Source organism: Oncorhynchus mykiss, chromosome 4 (assembly GCF_057628025.1).
Source record: "Oncorhynchus mykiss isolate SJ-2025 chromosome 4, ASM5762802v1, whole genome shotgun sequence".
Classification (NCBI taxonomy): domain Eukaryota; kingdom Metazoa; phylum Chordata; class Actinopteri; order Salmoniformes; family Salmonidae; genus Oncorhynchus; species Oncorhynchus mykiss.
The window spans coordinates 18317217-18338787 of record NC_143025.1 but is presented as its reverse complement, the minus strand read 5'-3'; the positions used below and the strand labels follow the sequence as shown (position 1 = coordinate 18338787).

Here is a 21571-nt window from a genome sequence, read left to right as displayed (position 1 = left end):
CTTTAAACTTTGCTTTCATCAAAGAATCCTCCATTTGCAGCAATTACAGCCTTTGGCAGACCTTTGGCATTCTAGTTCTCAATTTGTTGAGGTAATCTGAAGAGATTTCACCCCATGCTTCCTGAAGCACCTCCCACAAGTTGGATTGACTTAATAGGCACTTCTTATGTACCTTACGGTCAAGCTGCTACATCGGGTTGAGATCCGGTGACTGTGTTGGCAACTCCATTATAGACAGAATACCAGCTGACTGCTTCTTCTCTATAAATAGTTATTGCATAGTTTGGAGCTGTGCTTTGGGTCATTGTCCTGTTGTAGGAGGAAATTGTCTCCAATTAAGCACCGTCCACAGGGCATGTCGTTGCAAAATGGAGTGATAGCCTTCCTTCTTCAAGATCCCTTTTACCCTGTACAAATCTCCCACTTTTACCACCACCAAAGCACCCCGAGAACATCACATTGCCTCCACCATGCTTGACAGATGGCGTCAAGCAATCCTCCAGCATCTTTCCATTTTTTTCTGTGTCTCACGAATGTTCTTCTTTGTGATCAGAACACCTCAGACTTAGATTAGTCTGACCATAACACTTTTTTTTACAATCTTCCTATGTCCAGTGTCTGTGGTCTTAATCTTAATCTTTTATTTTTATTGGCCAGTCTGAGATCTTTTTCTTTGCAACTCTGCAACTCAACTCTGTTGACATTGAGACTGGTGTTTTGCAGGTATTATTTAGCTGCCAGTTGAGGTCTTGTGAGGCATCTGTTTCTCAAACTAGACACTCTAATGTACTTATCCTCTTGCTCAGCTGTGCACCAGGGCCTCCCACTCCTCTTTCTATTCTGGTTAGGGCCAGTTTGCACTGTTCTGTGAAGGGATTAGTACACAGCGTTGTATGAGATCTTCAGTTTCTTGGCAATTTCTTGCATGGAATAGCCTTCATTTCCCAAGAATAGACTGATGAGTTTCAGAAGAAAGGTCTTTGTTTCTGTCCATTTTGAGCCCGTAATCGAACCCACAAATGCTGGTGCTCCAGATACTCAACTAGTCTAAAGAAGGCTAGTTTTATTGCTTCTTTTATCAGAACAACAATTTTCAGCTGTGCTAACATAATTGCAAAAGGGTTTTCTAATGATCAATTAGCCTTTTAAAATGATAAACTTGGATTAGCTAACACAACGTGCGATTGGAACACAGGAGTAATGGTTGCTGATAATGGGCCTCTGTACGCCTATGTAGATATTCCATAAAAAATATGCCGTTTCCAGCTTCAATTGTCATTTACAACATTAATAATGTCTACACTGTATTTCTGATCAGTTTGATGTTATTTTAATGGACAAAAAAATGAGCTTTTCTTTCAAAACAATGACATTTCTAAGTGACCCTAACTTTTGAACGGTAGTGTACATCACAGAAGACTGAAATGTAAGCAAAACTGTTTGACATAGAAACACCAGATTTTTGTTTTATGTTATTTTATACAATCTTTATTAATTATGAAAATATGAAAAATATTAATAACATTCCACCCATGAGGCCAAAGAGGTTGCTTTTGGTCATTGACTGTAGGAAAGGGCTACGGAGAGTTCTCTGAAAACAATGAACCATCCATTTGATCAACAGATGTAAAGAATTTAAGCTTGATGGCGCATAAGCAGCCGGCCAGATGGTTGACTTGATTAGAGCATGTGTCCTTACAATGATACATGATGATGCTTATTGAAAATAATGTTCAGCAGGTGCACTTCCTGAGCTACAAAAGAAATCCAAATGAAACGGTAAAGAAACATGTTCCCGATCCCCTGGGATAGATAGGGGGAGGGGTGTGAAAGGAAAATGGCAGTCAAGAGTGCTTTGTTAGGTCAATCACATGAGCAGGAAGTGTATAATCAAAGTCACATAATGTTATGTTCCAGAGCGCTGCACTACATGGGCTGAATGCATATGTTCCATGTAGGGCCCTGCCTAACCGCACTCCCATTCAATTCAGCCCTGACTGTGTCATTGATGAAAGTGGGTTTAGATTGGGGTCCAAAACATGATGCAGGACGATTCCACAGAGTGATTAATGCTACAGCTGAAGCTAATGAGCTGTTTGACATAGTGTTTGTGACCACCTGAAGGGCTCTGTGCATAACTACACCTCAGTGGGAAAGCCTGCCTGGCTGCCTGACTGGGCTGCCTGCCTACCTGTCTGACTGACTGGGCTGCCTGCCTGCCTGGGCTCAGGGCTGCCTCACCTTGTATTGCTGTGTGTCACATTATCCGTGGGATTCCAGCTCAGACAGAATCCCCCCTTTGGCACAAGCCCCATTTGTCCTCCCAGGGTTGCTGCATACAGACCACGACACTGAATCACATTTTATAAAATATCTACCATATAAAGACTCACCATCACCATCATCTAAAATAGAGCTCCTTTTTTTTAGGCTGGACTTCATCACATTACAATGGATAGGATTTTAATGTTCAGTAGCAACATTTTGTAGATTTCTTGCTAACTTAATCTATACCAAAACCGTTTTACCTTCACATTTGAACAACTAGAATTACGATTATATACGATTGCACCTAGGTTTTAAAATCAACTAAATGAAAACATCAGTTATGAATGCTTATTTATTGCTTCACTGAGAGACTGTCCTTGTGTTCATAATGACTGTGGTCCTCTCCAATATGGGTCCAGTGCTCCTTGTTGATTTGATTGTATAATTAGCATAATAAATACTTATTTTGTATATGGCTGGCCTCTTTCTCAGTGCAATCATAATAGAGTGTAAATCCACAATTTTCCAAAAGAATAGACTGCAATAATGTAAATGTAATTATGCTTTCATAGCATAAAACCAAGTGGACTATGTAGTAGACTCACTTCATGGCATAATAACTGTAGAAAGCTGACAGATAAGACAGAGTTGTATAATTTAAGCAATCTCTTGACCCATAGCATCCTATTACCCATTCTGGAGTACAAAACAACATGTCATTATTTTGGGCCGATGCATTCAGTAAACAGGCATATGTATATTCACATGCTTGTGTGTGCTTTGCAAACACACTATGAATATGATTTTCACAATGCACGCTGGAGTGTAAAATGAAATGTTTTGTTATGTATGGCACCATATGGAGAACAATCTTTGTCATGCTCAAGCTATAAAGACATTTACTGAGGCCTGCTCCTAATATGTTAGCAGTATATGAGGTACAGTGCCTTGCGAAAGTATTCGGCCCCCTTGAACTTTGCGACCTTTTGCCACATTTCAGGCTTCAAACATAAAGATATAAAACTGTATTTTTTTGTGAAGAATCAACAACAAGTGGGACACAATCATGAAGTGGAACGTCATTTATTGGATATTTCAAACTTTTTTAACAAATCAAAAACTGAAAAATTGGGCTTGCAAAATTATTCAGCCCCCTTAAGTTAATACTTTGTAGCGCCACCTTTTGCTGCGATTACAGCTGTAAGTCGCTTGGGGTATGTCTCTATCAGTTTTGCACATCGAGAGACTGACATTTTTTCCCATTCCTCCTTGCAAAACAGCTCGAGCTCAGTGAGGTTGGATGGAGAGCATTTGTGAACAGCAGTTTTCAGTTCTTTCCACAGATTCTCGATTGGATTCAGGTCTGGACTTTGACTTGGCCATTGTAACACCTGGATATGTTTATTTTTGAACCATTCCATTGTAGATTTTGCTTTATGTTTTGGATCATTGTCTTGTTGGAAGACAAATCTCCGTCCCAGTGTCAGGTCTTTTGCAGACTCCATCAGGTTTTCTTCCAGAATGGTCCTGTATTTGGCTCCATCCATCTTCCCATCAATTTTAAATATCTTCCATGTCCCTGCTGAAGACAAGCAGGCCCAAACCATGATGCTGCCACCACCATGTTTGACAGTGGGGATGGTGTGTTCAGCTGTGTTGCTTTTACGCCAAACACAACGTTTTGCATTGTTGCCAAAAAGTTCAATTTTGGTTTCATCTGACCAGAGCACCTTCTTCCACATGTTTGGTGTGTCTCCCAGGTGGCTTGTGGCAAACTTTAAACAACACTTTTTATGGATATCTTTAAGAAATGGCTTTCTTCTTGCCACTCTTCCATAAAGGCCAGATTTGTGCAATATACGACTGATTGTTGTCCTATGGACAGAGTCTCCCACCTCAGCTGTAGATCTCTGCAGTTCATCCAGAGTGATCATGGGCCTCTTGGCTGCATCTCTGATCAGTCTTCTCCTTGTATGAGCTGAAAGTTTAGAGGGACGGCCAGGTCTTGGTAGATTTGCAGTGGTCTGATACTCCTTCCATTTCAATATTATCGCTTGCACAGTGCTCCTTGGGATGTTTAAAGCTTGGGAAATCTTTTTGTATCCAAATCCGGCTTTAAACTTCTTCACAACAGTATCTCGGACCTGCCTGGTGTGTTCCTTGTTCTTCATGATGCTCTCTGCGCTTTTAACGGACCTCTGAGACTATCACAGCGCAGGTGCATTTATACGGAGACTTGATTACACACAGGTGGATTGTATTTATCATCATTAGTCATTTAGGTCAACATTGGATCATTCAGAGATCCTCACTGAACTTCTGGAGAGAGTTTGCTGCACTGAAAGTAAAGGGGCTGAATAATTTTGCACGCCCAATTTTTCAGTTTTTGATTTGTTAAAAAAGTTTGAAATATCCAATAAATGTCGTTCCACTTCATGATTGTGTCCCACTTGTTGTTGATTCTTCACAAAAAAATACAGTTTTATATCTTTATGTTTGAAGCCTGAAATGTGGCAAAAGGTCGCAAAGTTCAAGGGGGCCGAATACTTTCGCAAGGCACTGTATATGAGGAATATGAGGCTAAATGAAATCATGTTCTCAGTATATTCTTCACAATCCCACCTGTCCATAGCGACGTACTTATTGTATACCAAAGGTTTTGAGCAGTTTACCCCCCAGAGATATACACTGAGTGTACAAAACATTCAGGAACACCTTCATAATATAACACCCTCCACACACACCCCTTTTGCCCTCAGAACAGCAACCATTTGTCAGGGTATGGACTCTACAGGTGTCGAAAGCGTTCCACAAGGATGCTGGCCCATGTTGACTCGTCAGCTGTCAGAGCAGCTTACCGATCTCTGCAGCTGTACACAGCCCATCTGTAAATAGCCCATCCAACCAACTACCTATCTCATCCCCATATGTGTTTTTGTTTTTCTGCTCTTTTTCACACCAGTATTTTAACTTGCACATCATCATCTGCACATGTATCACTCCAGCGTAAATTGATAAATTGTAATTACTTTGCCACTCAGGCCTATTTATTGCCTTACCTCCTTACTTCATTTGCACACACTGTATACAGATTTTTCTATTGTACAATACTGTACAATATTTTGTCCCATGTGTAACTCTGTGTTGTTTTTGTTGCACTGCTTTGCTTTATCTTGGCCAGGTCGCAGTTGTAAATGAGAACTTGTACTCAGCTGGCCTACCTGGTTAAATAAAGGTGAAATACATTTTTAAAAAAGAAAAAAAAGGCTTCCCACAGTTGTGTCAAGTTGGCTGGAAATCCTTTGGGTGGTGGACCATTCTTGATACACACGGGAAACTGTGAAAAACCCAGCAGTGTTGCAGTTCTTGACATGGACCGGTGCACCTGGCACCTACTACCATACCCTGTTCAAAGGCACTTAAATCTTTTGTCTAGCCCATTCACCCTCTGAATGACACACAATCCATTGTCTCAAGGCTTAGAAATTATTATTTAACCTTTCTCCTCGCCTTCATCTACACTGATTGAATTGGGTAACAGGTGACATCAATAAGGGATCATCAGTTTCACCTGGATTCACCTGGTCAGTCTATGTCATTGAAAGATGTTTTGTACACTCAGTGTATTGGTGTCAATATACTGTAGGTGTCAATCGGTGTCAACATATTGGTGTCAATAGAGGTGTTATCTCTCCCAGACAGAGATATATATATTGATGTAAATGAAAGGCCCAAAAGATTGTCAAAGACTCCAGCCACTCAAGTCACCGACTGTTCTCTCTGCTGCCGCACGGCAAGTGGTGCCGGTGCACCAAGTCTGTAACCAAGAGGACCCAGAACATCTTCTACCCCTAAGCCATAAGACTGCTAAATAGTTAGTTAAATAGTTAACCAAATACTGTAGCTATCAGGACTATCTGCATTGACCCTTTTTGCACTAACTTTTTGACTCATTACATAAGTTGCTGCTACTGTTCACTATGTCACTTTATTCCTAGTTATATGTACACATCTACCTCAATTACCTCGTACCCCTGCACAGTGACTCAGTACTGGTCCTCCAGACAAGTTATTGTTACTCATTATGTATCTATTATTACTTTTAATATTACGTTTGACTTTTGTATTATTTCTCTATTTTCTTTCTCTCTGCATTGTTGGCAAGGGACCTTTAAGTAAGCATTTCACTGTTAGTCTACACCTGTAGAAGCATGTGATGAATTAACTTTGATTTAAGCTGAGTAGTGATAATTATTTAAAGCTATTTATTTCTCTATTTATATCTGTACTCTCTCACATTACACGTGGTGGAAATGGCTCCCTGCTGCTGTCTCTCCTCCATGATACACTGGGCTCTCCCTGGCCCCAAGGTCCACCAGTGCCGCCCAACCAGCACCATCTCCCAACCTGTGACTTCTATAATCTCCTTTCTCTGAGCTCTTATCCCACACTGCATCTGCCTGCTGACCCTGAGGCACACGGCGGCCGCCACCCACTGCTAAGCCTTGGAAAATGAATTTGCCTGATGATGGAGAGGCTGCATTATGGCGCTGTATAGTAGAGTGCGTGTGGTCTGCCAGACTGGCTGTCTGAGCCCTCAGAATGGGGAGCAGCAGTCTCCTGGGGCCCCGACAGAGAATGGGCCAGAGCTGCAGTCTAATTCATCACAGGTCGGCAGAAAACAAGCAATCGCAGGGAGCTTAAACAAAGAAATGGTGCAAAAGACACAAAAGCTCTCACCGGGACCAAGGCAATTCCCCTGGTCACAGCGGTAGGCTGCATGAGTGTCAGGTTAAAGAAGGATTTTTGAGACAATGAATTGTGTGTGTGTGCCATTCAGAGAGTGAATGGGCAAGACAAACGATTTAACTGCCTTTGAACGAGGTATGGTAGTGGGTGCCAGGCGCACCAATTTGAGTGTATCAAGAACTGCAACGTGCTGGGTTTTTCACACTCAACCGTTTCCCATGTGTATCAAGAATGGTGCACCACCCAAAGGACATCTAACCAACTTGACACAACTGTGGGAAACATTGGATTCAACATGGGCCAGCATCCAGGTGGAACGTTTTCGACACCTGTCGAGTCCATACCCTGACCAAATGAGGCTGTTCTGAGGGCAAAAGGGGTGAGAGGTGGGGGGATTTCAACGCAATATTGGGAAGGTTTTCTTAATGTTTTGCACACTCAGTGCATATCTGTGAGAGAGAAAAGGGTGTGAAACTGCTCAAAAACTTTGAAATAGGTACTTTCAATTGCACTAGTGGGATTATGAAGAATATACAGGGAACACAATTTAATTTAAGCTCAAATTTATTTTGTTTTTACTTTACTTATTTACTTCTCTATGGGGGATCTTTGCTTCGCTATAGAGGTTATTTACTTCTCTATAGAGGCTCTTTACTTCTCTATAGTGGCTCTTTACTTCTCTACAGAGGTTATTTACTTCTCTACAGAGGCTCATTACTTCTCTACAGAGGCTATTTGCTTCTCTGTAGAGGCTCTTTGCTTCTCTATAGTGGCTCTTTACATCTCTATAGAGAATATTTGCTTCTCTATAGAGGTTCTACTTCTCTATAGTGGCTCTTTATTTCTCTATAGTGGCTCTTTACTTCTCTATAGAGGCTCTTTGCTTCTCTATAGAGGCTCTTTACTTCTCTATAGTGGCTCTTAACTTCTCTATAGTGGCTCTACTTCTCTATAGAGGCTATTTGCTTCTCTATAGAGGCTCTTTACTTCTCTACAGAGGCTCTTTGCTTCTCTATAGAGGCTCTTTACTTCTCTACAGAGGCTCTTTGCTTCTCTATAGTGGCTCTTTACTTCTCTATAGTGGCTCTTTACTTCTCTATAGTGGCTCTTTACTTCTCTACAGATGCTCTTTGCTTCTCTTCAGAGGCTCTTTACTTCTCTATATAAGCTATTTAGTTCTCTATAGTGGTTCTGTACTTCTCTATAGTGGTTCTTTACTTCTCTATAGAGGCTTTTTACTTCTCTATAGTGGCTCTTTACTTCTCTATAGAGGCTCTTTGCTTCTCTATAGAGGGTCTTTACTTCTCTATAGTGGCTCTTTACTTCTCTATAGTGGCTCTTTACTTCTCTATAGTGGCTCTTTACTTCTCTATAGAGGCTCTTTGCTTCTCTATAGAGGGTCTTTACTTCTCTATAGTGGCTCTTTACTTCTCTATGGTGGCTCTTTACTTCTCTATAGTGGTTCTGTACTTCTCTATAGTGGTTCTTTACTTCTCTATAGAGGCTTTTTACTTCTCTATAGTGGCTCTTTACTTCTCTATAGAGGCTCTTTGCTTCTCTATAGAGGGTCTTTACTTCTCTATAGTGGCTCTTTACTTCTCTATAGTGGCTCTTTACTTCTCTATAGTGGCTCTTTACTTCTCTATAGAGGCTCTTTGCTTCTCTATAGAGGGTCTTTACTTCTCTATAGTGGCTCTTTACTTCTCTATGGTGGCTCTTTACTTCTCTATAGTGGCTCTTTACTTCTCTATAGTGGCTCTACTTCTCTATAGAGGCTATTTACTTCTCTACAGAGGCTCTTTACTTCTCTATAGTGGCTCTTTACTTCTCTATAGTGGCTCTTTACTTCTCTACAGATGGTCTTTGCTTCTCTTCAGACGCTCTTTACTTCTCTGTAGAGGCTCTGTACTTCTCTATAGAGGCTCTTTGTTTCTCTATACAGAGGCTCTTTACTTCTCTGTAGAGGCTCTACTTCTCTATAGAGGCTCTTTGTTTCTCTATACAGAGGCTCTTTACTTCTCTGTAGAGGCTCTACTTCTCCATAGAGGCACTTTACTTCTCTATATAAGCTATTAAGTTCTCTATAGTGGTTCTTTACTTCTCTATAGTGGTTCTTTACTTCTGTATAGAGGCTCTTTACTTCTCTATAGAGGCTCTTTACTTCTCTATAGAGGCTCTTTACTTCTCTATAGAGGCTCTTTGCTTCTCTATACAGGCTCTTTACTTCTCTATAGAGGTTATTTACTTCTCTATAGAGGCTCAGTACTTCTCTACAGAGGCTCTTTACTTCTCTATCGAGGCTCTTTACTTCTCTATAGAGGCTCTTTGCTTCTCTATACAGGCTCTTTACTTCTCTATAGAGGTTATTTACTTCTCTATACAGGTTATTTACTTCTCTGTAGAGGTGCAGTACTTCTCTACAGAGGCTCTTTACTTTTCTACATAGGCTATTTACTTCTCTATAGAGGCTCTTTGCTACCATACAGAGGCTTTTTACTTCTCTGTAGAGGCTATTTACTTCTCTATAGAGGCTCTTTACTTCTCTATAGAGGCTCTTTACTTCTCTACGGAGGCTCTTCACTTCTCTATAGAGGCTCTTTACTTCTCTATAGAGGCTCTTTACTTCTCTATAGAGGCTCTTTACTTCTCTATAGTGGCTCTTTACTTCTCTATAGAGGCTCATTACTTCTCTATAGAGGCTCATTACTTCTCTATAGAGGCTCTTTACTACTCTTTACTACTCTGTCTTTACCGAGGTGGTCCCCAGGGCTGATGCTCCACTATTGAGCTTACTTTCAAAGTAGCCACCATTCATATTGAGATCCTCCTCAAATATACTCATTCACATTCCACACAAGATTGCACATGTTCAACAAGAGGCTGGTTTTAAAGGATCATCCAATTCTATTTCAACCGTGAAACATCCTGCAACCGTGTGTGTGTGTGTGTGTGTGTGTGTGTGTGTGTGTGTGTGTGTGTGTGTGTGTGTGTGTGTGTGTGTGTGTGTGTGTGTGTGTGTGTGTGTGTGTGCTTATTCATGGTATGTCAAACTATTGGATATTTTTCATGATGTTTAAAGAGGGTAGGAGTCTATGTTTTGCTTCCCCTGTCCACACTGAGCAAATCTTTCACTGTAATCTCCACTACAGTGCCTTGCGAAAGTATTCAGCCCCCTTGAACTTTGCGACCTTTTGCCACATTTCAGGCCTCAAACATAAAGATATAAAACTGTATTTTTTTTGTGAAGAATCAACAACAAGTGGGACACAATCATGAAGTGGAACGACATTTATTGGATATTTCAAACCTTTTTAACAAATCAAAAACTGAAAAATTGGGCCTGCAAAATTATTCAGCCCCCTTAAGTTAATACTTTGTAGCGCCACCTTTTGCTGCGATTACAGCTGTAAGTCGCTTGGGGTATGTCTCTATCAGTTTTGCACATCGAGAGACTGACATTTTTTCCCATTCCTCCTTGCAAAACAGCTCGAGCTCAGTGAGGTTGGATGGAGAGCATTTGTAAACAGCAGTTTTCAGTTCTTTCCACAGATTCTCGATTGGATTCAGGTCTGGACTTTGACTTGGCCATTCTAACACCTGGATATGTTTATTTTTGAACCATTCCATTGTAGATTTTGCTTTATGTTTTGGATCATTGTCTTGTTGGAAGACAAATCTCCGTCCCAGTCTCAGGTCTTTTGCAGACTCCATCAGGTTTTCTTCCAGAATGGTCCTGTATTTGGCTCCATCCATCTTCCCATCAATTTTAACCATCTTCCCAGTCCCTGCTGAAGAAAAGAAGGCCCAAACCATGATGCTGCCACCACCATGTTTGACAGTGGGGATGGTGTGTTCAAGGTGATGAGCTGTGTTGCTTTTACGCCAAACATAACGTTTTGAATTGTTGCCAAAAAGTTAAATTTAGGTTTCATCTGATCAGAGCACCTTCTTCCACATGTTTGGTGTGTCTCCCAGGTGGCTTGTGGCAAACTTTAAACAACACTTTTTATGGATATCTTTAAGAAATGGCTTTCTTCTTGCCACTCTTCCATAAAGGCCAGATTTGTGCAATATACGACTGATTGTTGTCCTATGGACAGAGTCTCCCACCTCAGCTGTAGATCTCTGCAGTTCATCCAGAGTGATCATGGGCCTCTTGGCTGCATCTCTGATCAGTCTTCTCCTTGTATGAGCTGAAAGTTTAGAGGGACGGCCAGGTCTTGGTAGATTTGCAGTGGTCTGATATTCCTTCCATTTCAATATTATCGCTTGCACAGTGCTCCTTGGGATGTTTAAAGCTTGGGAAATCTTTTTGTATCCAAATCCGGCTTTAAACTTCTTCACAACTGTATCTCGGACCTGCCTGGTGTGTTCCTTGTTCTTCATGATGCTCTCTGCGCTTTTAACGGACCTCTGAGACTATCACAGTGCAGGTGCATTTATACGGAGACTTGATTACACACAGGTGGATTGTATTTATCATCATTAGTCATTTAGGTCAACATTGGATCATTCAGAGATCCTCACTGAACTTCTGGAGAGAGTTTGCTGCACTGAAAGTAAAGGGGCTGAATAATTTTGCACGCCCAATTTTTCAGTTTTTGATTTGTTAAAAAAGTTTGAAATATCCAATAAATGTCGTTCCACTTCATGATTGTGTCCCACGTGTTGTTGATTCTTCACAAAAAAAATACAGTTTTATATCTTTATGTTTGAAGCCTGAAATGTGGCAAAAGGTTGCAAAGTTCAAGGGGGCCGAATACTTTCGCAAGGCACTGTATCTCTCAGGATCTTACTGGAGTTTCATAGTGGTTCCCTCATGCTGTTCACACTCAGATCCAGCAGGGTATCTCAGAAACACAACAGACAAGCTCATTTTTTGACAGGTTCCCAGTTTTCCAGCGGGATGTCTCACCACCAGCGCCTGCTATGTAACAGTCCTTGTGATAGAGAGGAAGGAAGTGTAGTGAGCAAAATGGTGTTTGTGTGTGGGTGTATGTGTGTATGTGTGGGTATATATGTGTGTGGGGGGGTAGTCTGAAAAAAGTATAAATATCCTTGTCTCAGCAGGCCTCAGCTCTCCACCAGCCAACATTACCACTCCCAACATCGTCACTCCCATCGTCAACGGCTTCACGGGTATCCCCCACCATCAGCCCAACGGACATCCCACCGTTGAGACCATGTATACCAACGGTCTCTCGCCCTACTCCACCCAGAGCCCCAACGCCGCAGACACCCTCCAGCAAGCCTTCACCGGAGTACAGCAATACACAGGTATTGTACACATCGAGAAGTAGAGCAATACACAGCACAGATACTGTGCACACTGGCCTGGGCCCTTAAACCCTGGCCCAGACTGAGAGAGATGTGCACTAATATGGTGCAGGAGTAAAATCAGGGACTATATGAGATATACCAATACAAAATGTGTGTGTGTGTGTGTGTGTGTGTGTGTGTGTGTGTGTGTGTGTGTGTGTGGGTGGGTGTGTGTGTGTGTGTGTGTGTGGGTGTGGGTGTGTGTGTGCGTGTTACAGCTATCTACCCAGCCGGCACACTGACTCCCATAGGTCAGACTCTGCCTCAGCCATCACAGGTCATCCAGCAGCAGCAACAGAGAGAAGGTGAGGGTGAGAGAATAATATTTCTATTTTACAACGCTATTGTAAATATTCACTTTTATTGCTTTATTGTCATATTTCAATATTCCAATTTACAGGTTTAAGAGTATTATGTTAAATACAATTGCATTTCATTTTTTGGTATTACACTTTCCTAGTAATATTGTCCAGGTGGTATAATGCAGTGATGAAATGTTCTCATGTTGAAAATGAAAGTGTTACATAGTACTCTGTACGCATAATGGTATTATCTGGGGCAAAACTAATCAATCATCATCATCTATGTGATGCAGGATGGACTTTGGATTCAACCTTTTCCTAAAAGTAGACTACATGGAGATTACATTAGAGCATGTACAGTATTGGTTGATTGCGTTGTGTAATCCATTGACTGGGTTCAAACACATTTCTAGTCACATCTCAATCTGCTTAGCTGATTATGATGACAACCGTGTGGGATGTCATGTCATTTTGGATTCACTATTTCTAAGTCATTACCAATCTGTTTTTCCTCAAATAAGTATGCGTGCATTATTATTATTATGTAGGCCTTTGTGTTGATGAAATAGTCTGATTTCCACCATTGTTTGACTAGATTATATGCTTGAATGAAGGCTTAATGCTGCCTCTGAACGTCTCCATCTAAACAAATCAGCAAGTTTCCACCTCAGTGATGTAATGGTGCCACACCATGCAAAATCAAATCAAAGTTGGAAATGCACAGTTTGTATTTGTGGTGGTAAGCACAGTTTTATTATTTATTAATACTGTCACAGAAGTCAGAACAAATGTCTTTGCCACTCCATTAGTCGTGCTCCTCAGATCTGTTCCCCGGCCAAATGAGAAGCCACGGGTCTGCAGGCAGCGGTAAATAGGTCTGATTGTGGTTTCCATGGTTTCTGTGTGTTCGCAGGGCCCGAGGGCTGTAACCTGTTCATCTACCACCTGCCACAGGAGTTTGGAGATAACGAACTCATGCAGATGTTTCTGCCTTTCGGGAGCGTCATCTCCTCCAAGGTCTTCATGGACCGAGCCACCAACCAGAGCAAATGTTTCGGTGAGTTTTAAAGCTAGTTTTAAATGGGTGGTCTATGTTTGTTCTGTCAACCAATCAATTAAAACAGTTTCATGTATTGCAAACAAGGCAATGATTCCTGTGATATTTCAACAAAAGTAAAGTTTTTAAACAAATTGGTAGCCTATAATCCCCTTGTTATCTCAGTGGGGATGTCCTCGGAGCTTGAAAAGCGTTTATCGATCTGTTTACTACAAAGCTTTGGAATAGGATGTATGTAGCCACAGCATCAAGACCACCACTCTGTAACCCATATACCTGTCAATACCCAGGGTGCACTGGTGCTGATTCACACCCCAACCTGGATCTGGTCCCACTTGGCTCCACAGACCAGACCTGACTTTGGCCTTGAAAAAAAAAGTGGGGATGAAGAGAGGGGAGAGAAAAGATTTGGCAAAGGACAATCATAGATCAGCATTTGTTTTCACTTGAGGGAGCCGTACATCCCTGGGTAAAACTGATTTCTGCCATGCTCTCAGGGCGAACTTAATAACATAGAAATTCATAAAAGAAGTCCTATTTGCAGTATTGACTAATACACTATGCATTTACAACATACTGTTAGGTCTGACAGGGCTGCTTTGTAGGGTAATTCATCTAGAAAGCAGGAAGAGGGTTAAACCCAGACTGATGGTGCATGGAGAACAGCAGACATGGAGAGCTCCCCTTAAAAGGAGGTTTAAGTCCACATCCTTCCCTGTTATCTGTGGCACGGTTGGCCCGGGGTCCTCCTTTCATCCTCTCCTCCTCCCTCCCTCTCTCCCCCTTAACCCTTCCCCCTAATGAGGCATTATAGGCAGACACCTCCCTCCCATGTGGCAGGAGACCTGGGGAGGCTCCTGTTGTTTTTCATGGGTCATCGACTGTTGCTAATGACACTCTAGACACTGGGGATTGCATCAACCGGAGCCACACTCCACTGCAATTTCTGGTCACTTACTTTTACGGCTTTATTCTTACACTTGATGGAAACAGGATGCTCAGCATGAGTTTGGACTTGAGTGTCTAGGGTCATACACATGTGCCTCTGCTTCGGCCTGTCTCTCTGTATTCATCTGTGGGCTCTGCTTTTCTGTGCAAGTGGCACATCCACAAACGCATGCTCATTGATATATATTGAAGAGCATTTGAGAGTGTTTGCACAAGCTACATGGAGAAGAAAAATGGTTTGAATGACAGAAATTGTTATATATTGTTCAAAATTGTTCAACATTACTTTGGTTCCCATCAAAATAAGCACTTTGATATAATAAATAGTCTAAGCATAATGCTATTAGATTGAGCAAGGGCATTGTTTGAAAGCCTTTCTCTGTTTCCTCATAATTCAATTATTATTTGGCTACATTTTCGTATTGTACAGTTTTGGCTTTTAGGTTTATACACTTCGTTTCTTTTCTCCTAGGGTTTGTGAGCTTCGACAACCCAGCTAGCGCACAGGCAGCTATTCAAGCCATGAACGGCTTTCAGATTGGAATGAAGAGGTTGAAAGTCCAGTTAAAACGACCGAAGGATGCCAGCCGCCCTTACTGACACAACCTAGCCATCAGTATTCACTGCAACAGCACAGGTAAGCCCAGTGGACTCTCTTATAGACTCAGACTGATAGAATGCCTGTCAACTAGAAATGGGAAAATCTATCATCATCATGATAGACAAAGATTGACTGAATTGCAAATGTGGGCTGGCTTTCTCCAAACCATCAAACTGATATCATGGGCAGAATTGAATAATTACAAATAACTGTAAAATCTATACCTCAAGAAATGTAATCTACATATCTAAATAACTTCAAAGGAAAGTAAGCTAGATCTAAACATGGTTTGATATTTGTCTTCTAGGTTTTGAGAAAACTGAAGATATCTTGGAGTTCAACTTTTTTCTTTGAAAACAAAAAAAAAACGTTTTAAAAAACATCAACACAAGGAATTTTTGAAGACATATCAGCATTTACTTATGAAGAAGACATAGGGTACTGCAGCTATAGGAGGAGGTGTGGAGTTAGCAGAAACTACACAGAAGGACTTCAACAACAACGCAACTAACTGCACAGTGCAAGACAGACTAGAGAAGTAAAAAATGGGAAAAAGATGTGAAACTCTTAACAACAGAACTTTTCTCGTTGGGACTTGAATTGTTAATTAAGCAACAAACAAACAAAAAGCAGCAACAACAAATAGATTTCTATATACGTATTATATACACACATATATATAAAGAAAAAGGCGCTTGTGGCTTTCATTATACTGGACAAATGAGGGTTAAAACTTGAAGATCAAGACAAAGTGGTAAAAAGAAGCGATTCTGTCCCACTGATGGACTTTCTTACTCTTTCCCTCTTTCTCTAATTCTCTCACCGTCTTTCAGCAAGCGCAGAACTATGGCTTTCTCGGGTCACCGAGGTTTCCATTAGCTACAGTACATCTGAAAATATTTCACCCCTAAGGGACCAAAGGACCAAACATTTGTATTGTTCTAAATGGTAATATATACTATTATTAATTCTAATACTGCAAACTACAATTAATAATGTTACAAGTTCAAACTTAAGAAGAAACTTACGGTTTCCGGTTGGAGTTTCCGGTTGGAGGAGGAAAAGGGGTTTGGTTTATTCTCCTTTTACATTTATAGCTACTGGGTTTGAGAATATTTAAACAAAATATAAAAAATATAAAAATATTTGAAAAGCTATACTATTTTAGTGGACGTAGAATATGTGGATTAGAGATTGTTTCGGGCATGTTCAGATTTTCTTTTAGCAGTCATCCTTCACCCTTACATTCCAAATCTGCACTTTTCATTTTCGACATATCTCTCTCTAATAACTTCTCTGTGTGGGAGCAATAAGGCAACTCTGAGTAGTTGCACATGAAGCTCAACACAGTAGTGCCAAAAGATATCCTGTAAATTGTGTCAAACCAAACATTCAAGACATACAGTGTATTGAGAAATGTCTTCAATCATCTGCTGTTTCTAGTCCTCTGTCAGTGCACTGCATTCCATCCTGATGTATTGTCATTGTAGACCCCCATCTTTTTCATTGCAGAAAAAGGCATTCCGTGTCAGGAAAAAGCGAGGCAGCATCATTAAAGCACTGACAATGCAGTTAATCTGACCACTAAGCTCAGCGGTAAAAGTGCCACCCTGTTGTGTGGATATGTAGTAGTAAAGAAGTACAACACCTTCAACTGGTTAATAAAATATACAAATTACCCTGACAATGGTTATAAAATTGCTATCCAAGCTGCGCAAGGCTTGCCGGGTCCTGCCCCCTTCCGCTGCCAACCTTCTCCAGCTGCTCTCTGCAGGGGGGGGGCTCCCTGCTCAAGCACATCTCTTTTTATAGGGACCATCATTTTACGGGGACCTGAGAGCTAACGCGCATCATAATTAGGGTAATGCTAATATTGATCAGATGGAGAGCAACACTGCAGGGCAAAAGATGCACAATCAATTAACACACATGACATATATCTAATACATTCCTGGAATGGAAACAAATGGTTCTATGTAGCATAGCAGCAAGCAATGAGGTCAAACGGAGGCCTGCCTGTTTGCTGTAGATGGGACTTAACTAAAGAGCAGATGCAGTCTTTCCATTGGGCACAATAGCACACTGAGAGGAGAGCTCTTACACCATGAGGAACAGCTTGGCTTTAGCAGCCTTAGGAGGTCAAATTAATAGCAAAATGATCCATCAATTAGACTGCAGCAGGCTTGACTTTAAACGTAGTTACTGCAGCTGCTGCTCGGAAGGAAAGTCAAAACCAGGAACACAAACTCTGCCACAGAGGGACAACATCAAAGCATACTATTAGCCTGAACAAACCAATACTCTGTTTTCTAGTAGCTGGCAACACATATGGCCAGATTGATTAGAAAAAGTAAACTGTTAAAGCAGTAGAAGTTACTATTCCAATAAAATATGAACATGGTTTACACTAATGATATGTCTGGGATGAAATTGGTTTGAAGATGTGTCTCTTCAGTTGTAGTAGTAGTTCTACTCAATTCTATTCCCTTTTCTAATTTCCATCGCAAAGCTATTCTATTATCATACTCATTCTCCTCTGATGCCTATCCATCTCCCACTGAGAGGCATCTCCCTCCCTCTCTCTTCCCCCCCCTCTCTCTCTTTCTCTGTCTCTCTCTCCCTCTCTCTCTCTCTCTCTCTCAGTCTCTCCTGTAGGTTGACAGAGTCCAGCCTTGCTTCTCTCTGCTCATTATGCCTATTTAGACACTGTTTTGTTCCACCACATCCCGTATGTCTGTCTGTCTGATGACTGGCAAATGGCATCTCTTGGGTTTGAATGACTGAGCAACAAACCAGAATGACAATTTGGCTGAGCAAGTATTCCCTACCAGCATATATATTTAGTGCTCTCTGAAGAGTGCTGAATGTAAGCCTCAGCATTGAAACCAAATGGACAATGCATACTAAACTTGACCGCTGACAGCAACAAAAGGCTAGAGTTCTTGTATGCTGTCACGGTGTTGTAATGCCTTTATCAACATCGGAGTTGCCAAATCTCAGTCGAATGCATTTATAAAGGGAAAACATCTATTTAATTCCTCCATCAGACATTAAAATGTGCGGATTGTATATCCAAAAAAGGGAGAAACGGATGAAAGATTAACAATATTCATATGCAGCAGTGCAATTGGTAGTAGTAAATAGTAGTAGATTAAATGTTTGATGATGTATTAGTAGGTGAAATATTCGCAAATTATAGAACAAGATAGACTAAGAACATAATGACAAGGTAGGTATTTGAACACAGTCTCTTCATGAGTTACTGTGTTGGTCCCCCCCATTTTCCCTCCCCTGTCTGGACTTGGCACCTTAGGAAGCTGTTACATACAGACATGTGCCCCAAGGGTAGCTACTGGAGGGATTTTTTCATTATTAAAATCGAATTAAATTCAACAGCTTGGGTAATACAAATTAAAGATGGCAACTGTGGCTGAAATGTAATTAGTTTGAGAAATGTGAGGTTATTTTTGTGGAGGGGGAAAAGTTTAAAGAGTACAATAATTGCGACGGAGGCGTGTGGATGGAGACTGTTTATATCAATTCCAGTATTATTTGCCCATTGGGCGCGAGTTTACAGGTGCTGTCCTATCTGATTTGGAGGCATCACTAGTAATTCTCATTGCACTAACTAAAATTGAAACGATGTGCTTGAGCCAGTGAAATGTTTTATGCTGTTTTCATCCTCGCACCATTCTGCCATGTTCATCCTTTGTCATTCCATCTCTCCAACCATGATGCTCATTCAATATCTGAGCATGCTCAATAGGGGGGCTGGGGGGTTAAAGATTATAATAATGGTACTAGCTACTCGCTTTAACTATATTATTATTTACCAATGGTTTGAATGCTAAGGATAGTAGCTTATTATTAATATGAAATCTGTATATTATGGAAAATCAGCACAGGTCCTTTCTTTGGGTGGGTGGAATGGGTGGAATGGGGAGGGAGGGGAGGGTTTTTGCTTTATAAAGATGTTAAACTTCTGGTTTCTCAGCACAAAGCATACAAAAATATATGACAAAAGTATTGAATCTGTTTAGTAGATTTTATTGACATGTTATAGGGCAAGGGACATTTCAGTGCTATTCTCTAAACCTGGACCAGAACAATGCTGTTTACAGGCAATTTTTTTTTTCAAGAGGAGAGCACCACCTATCTGCTTGATGGGCTCAGTACAGCATGGTTAACTGAAATGGAAAGCAGTACCTTTTTATAAATAATAAATCAATTAAAATATGTGTTCTGTAATAGCCTGAGAAACCAAACGTTTTTTCCCCTGTTGACATTTCTTGAATACTTGCTGCTTAGATTATTTCATATTAATGATTAATAATTTAATGGTTTTATAATTATTTATTTGATCAGGTAAGAAACTTGATATGTAAATGTATTTATTCATCTATTTATTGAATTGTTTATTTACTGATGTATTTATTTTATTGATCATTTATTTAATGTATTTATTTTATTGTTCTGTTATGATAAGGTATGTATAAAAGGAAATGCTTATTGGGGCTTTTCTCTTTCTCTCCTTTTTTTCAATTTTACAATAAAATTTCAAACTGGATGTTGCATTCTCAGATGTGTAATAAATGCATAACTGCACCACAGAAAAGGGGAGTCGTTGCACGAACAGCCATTCCAGGTGTCCATCCCTCTCCTATATGGGTATAGGGTAATTGAGTGTGCTGAAATGGCCATTATCACTGATTACCTTATGCCCTTTCAGCACGTTACCAGCAGTACCAATCACGTGCAATCTCTAAGGCAACACCTCCAAGACCTTCCGGAAACAAACTTGTGATAATTCATTAGAAAATATCTGATAGGAGTCTGTTCTAGAATTCACAGTGTAGCATAGAGCAAGGCAGTAGGTGGAGGGTTAATGTATCCATTTTATACTCCTATAGAAACCTAATGAAGCAAGGGGTAGAGTGATTGAAATGACCTGTCATCCTGAAGACTGAGGGCCCAGTGCTCTGCTATTTAATAGGTTACCTCTGATGGTATGGTTATTGGAAATTATATATTTTAAGGCCAATTTTGATGGGTAACAAAAACTAGAGGGAATGATGCTACATTTTCATCGACCACGTATATGTTTGGACGAAGTATGGGCAGGAACAGTCAAAATGATTGCGTTACAAATAAAGAAACTGGTAAAACATAAATACTGTACATACATTATGCTATCAGTGCAATGAATATAAATCATGGCAGCTGCACGAACAGATTGCACCTTCATGCAATACTGACAAAAAGTACAGTATATCCATGAAAATATACCATGTCTTAGGTAGACACAGGAAAACAAACAAATATGTTATCACTGACTTGACCAATTGGCCTGTGTAGTAAAAATCTAAAGATAGGCTAGTTAGTGACAGAAACCGTATGGCTGTGACACTACAGTAATGAATGGAGGAAGAACATTTTAAAGAGCAGTGGGAAAAGGGAGGACAAAAAAAGTAGAACCACTGGCTCATGAAATAAATTGGCCCAATTATAATAAAGTGTGGCTCTTGGTCAGTGTGCAAGCCCGGCAGTTCATCTTTATTACAATCAGTTAATGAAAATCAATCCCCCTCCTGATAAACTCTTATCTCCACAGCCTTTGCGCACCCCGTGTGCAGGGACATAATAAATTAGGGTAATATTGCCTTTGATGAGGGAGTGAATTGCAAATTATTGTAACTTTCCAAGATTTATGATGCAGATGCCGAGTGGGGTTTTTCCAGGCTCTGGGATGCAGAGTTGCCATTTGTTAAAAGTTTAGTGACACAGCCTCATAACAGAACTATACACAACTGTCCAGGTAATCTCTACTGTGTATTGCCTTACTGTACAGCAGTGCAACTACCACTGCAATGGCATTAATTACTTCTTGCATAGGATGAAGGAACATCCTTTTTACTTGACACAATACAGTGAATAGAATGCACAACATGCCTGAAAGACACAACCCAGGGGAGGGTATACAGCAACATGCCTGCTGAAAGACACAACCCAGGGGAGGGTATACAGCAACATGCCTGAAAGACACAGCCCAGGAGAGGGTATACAGCAACATGCCTGCTGAAAGACACAACTCAGGGGAGGGTATACAGCAACATGCCTGCTGAAAGACACAACCCAGGGGAGGGTATACAGCAACATGCCTGCTGAAAGACACAACCCAGGAGAGGGTATACAGCAACATGCCTGCTGAAAGACACAACCCAGGGGAGGGTATACAGCAACATGCCTGCTGAAAGACACAACCCAGGGGAGGGTATACAGCAACATAAGCGGTTGCTTAGAGTTGTCCATCAGTAGTTTTTCTCTTGC

At 40.8% G+C, this 21571-nt stretch overlaps 1 protein-coding gene across 14 annotated transcripts in view; it reads left to right on the top strand.

The window, feature by feature from the left end:
* Positions 1-19811, top strand: part of LOC110521425 (CUGBP Elav-like family member 5) — a 358349-nt gene extending 338538 nt beyond the window's left edge. For 7 of the 14 annotated variants that reach the window (XM_090231305.1, XM_090231303.1, XM_090231298.1 and 4 more), the window contains 5 exons: positions 12088-12294; positions 12555-12641; positions 13552-13695; positions 15116-15280; positions 15552-19811. In XM_090231305.1, the coding sequence (XP_090087431.1) occupies positions 12088-12294; positions 12555-12641; positions 13552-13695; positions 15116-15243 (566 nt within the window). In that variant the 3' untranslated portion in view covers positions 15244-15280; positions 15552-19811. Of the gene's footprint in view, positions 1-12087; positions 12295-12554; positions 12648-13551; positions 13696-15115; positions 15281-15551 lie in introns of all 14 variants that reach the window. The other 7 variants (XM_090231302.1, XM_090231300.1, XM_090231297.1 and 4 more) reach the window with 1 other exon arrangement.
* The last annotated feature ends 1760 nt before the right edge of the window (positions 19812-21571 follow it).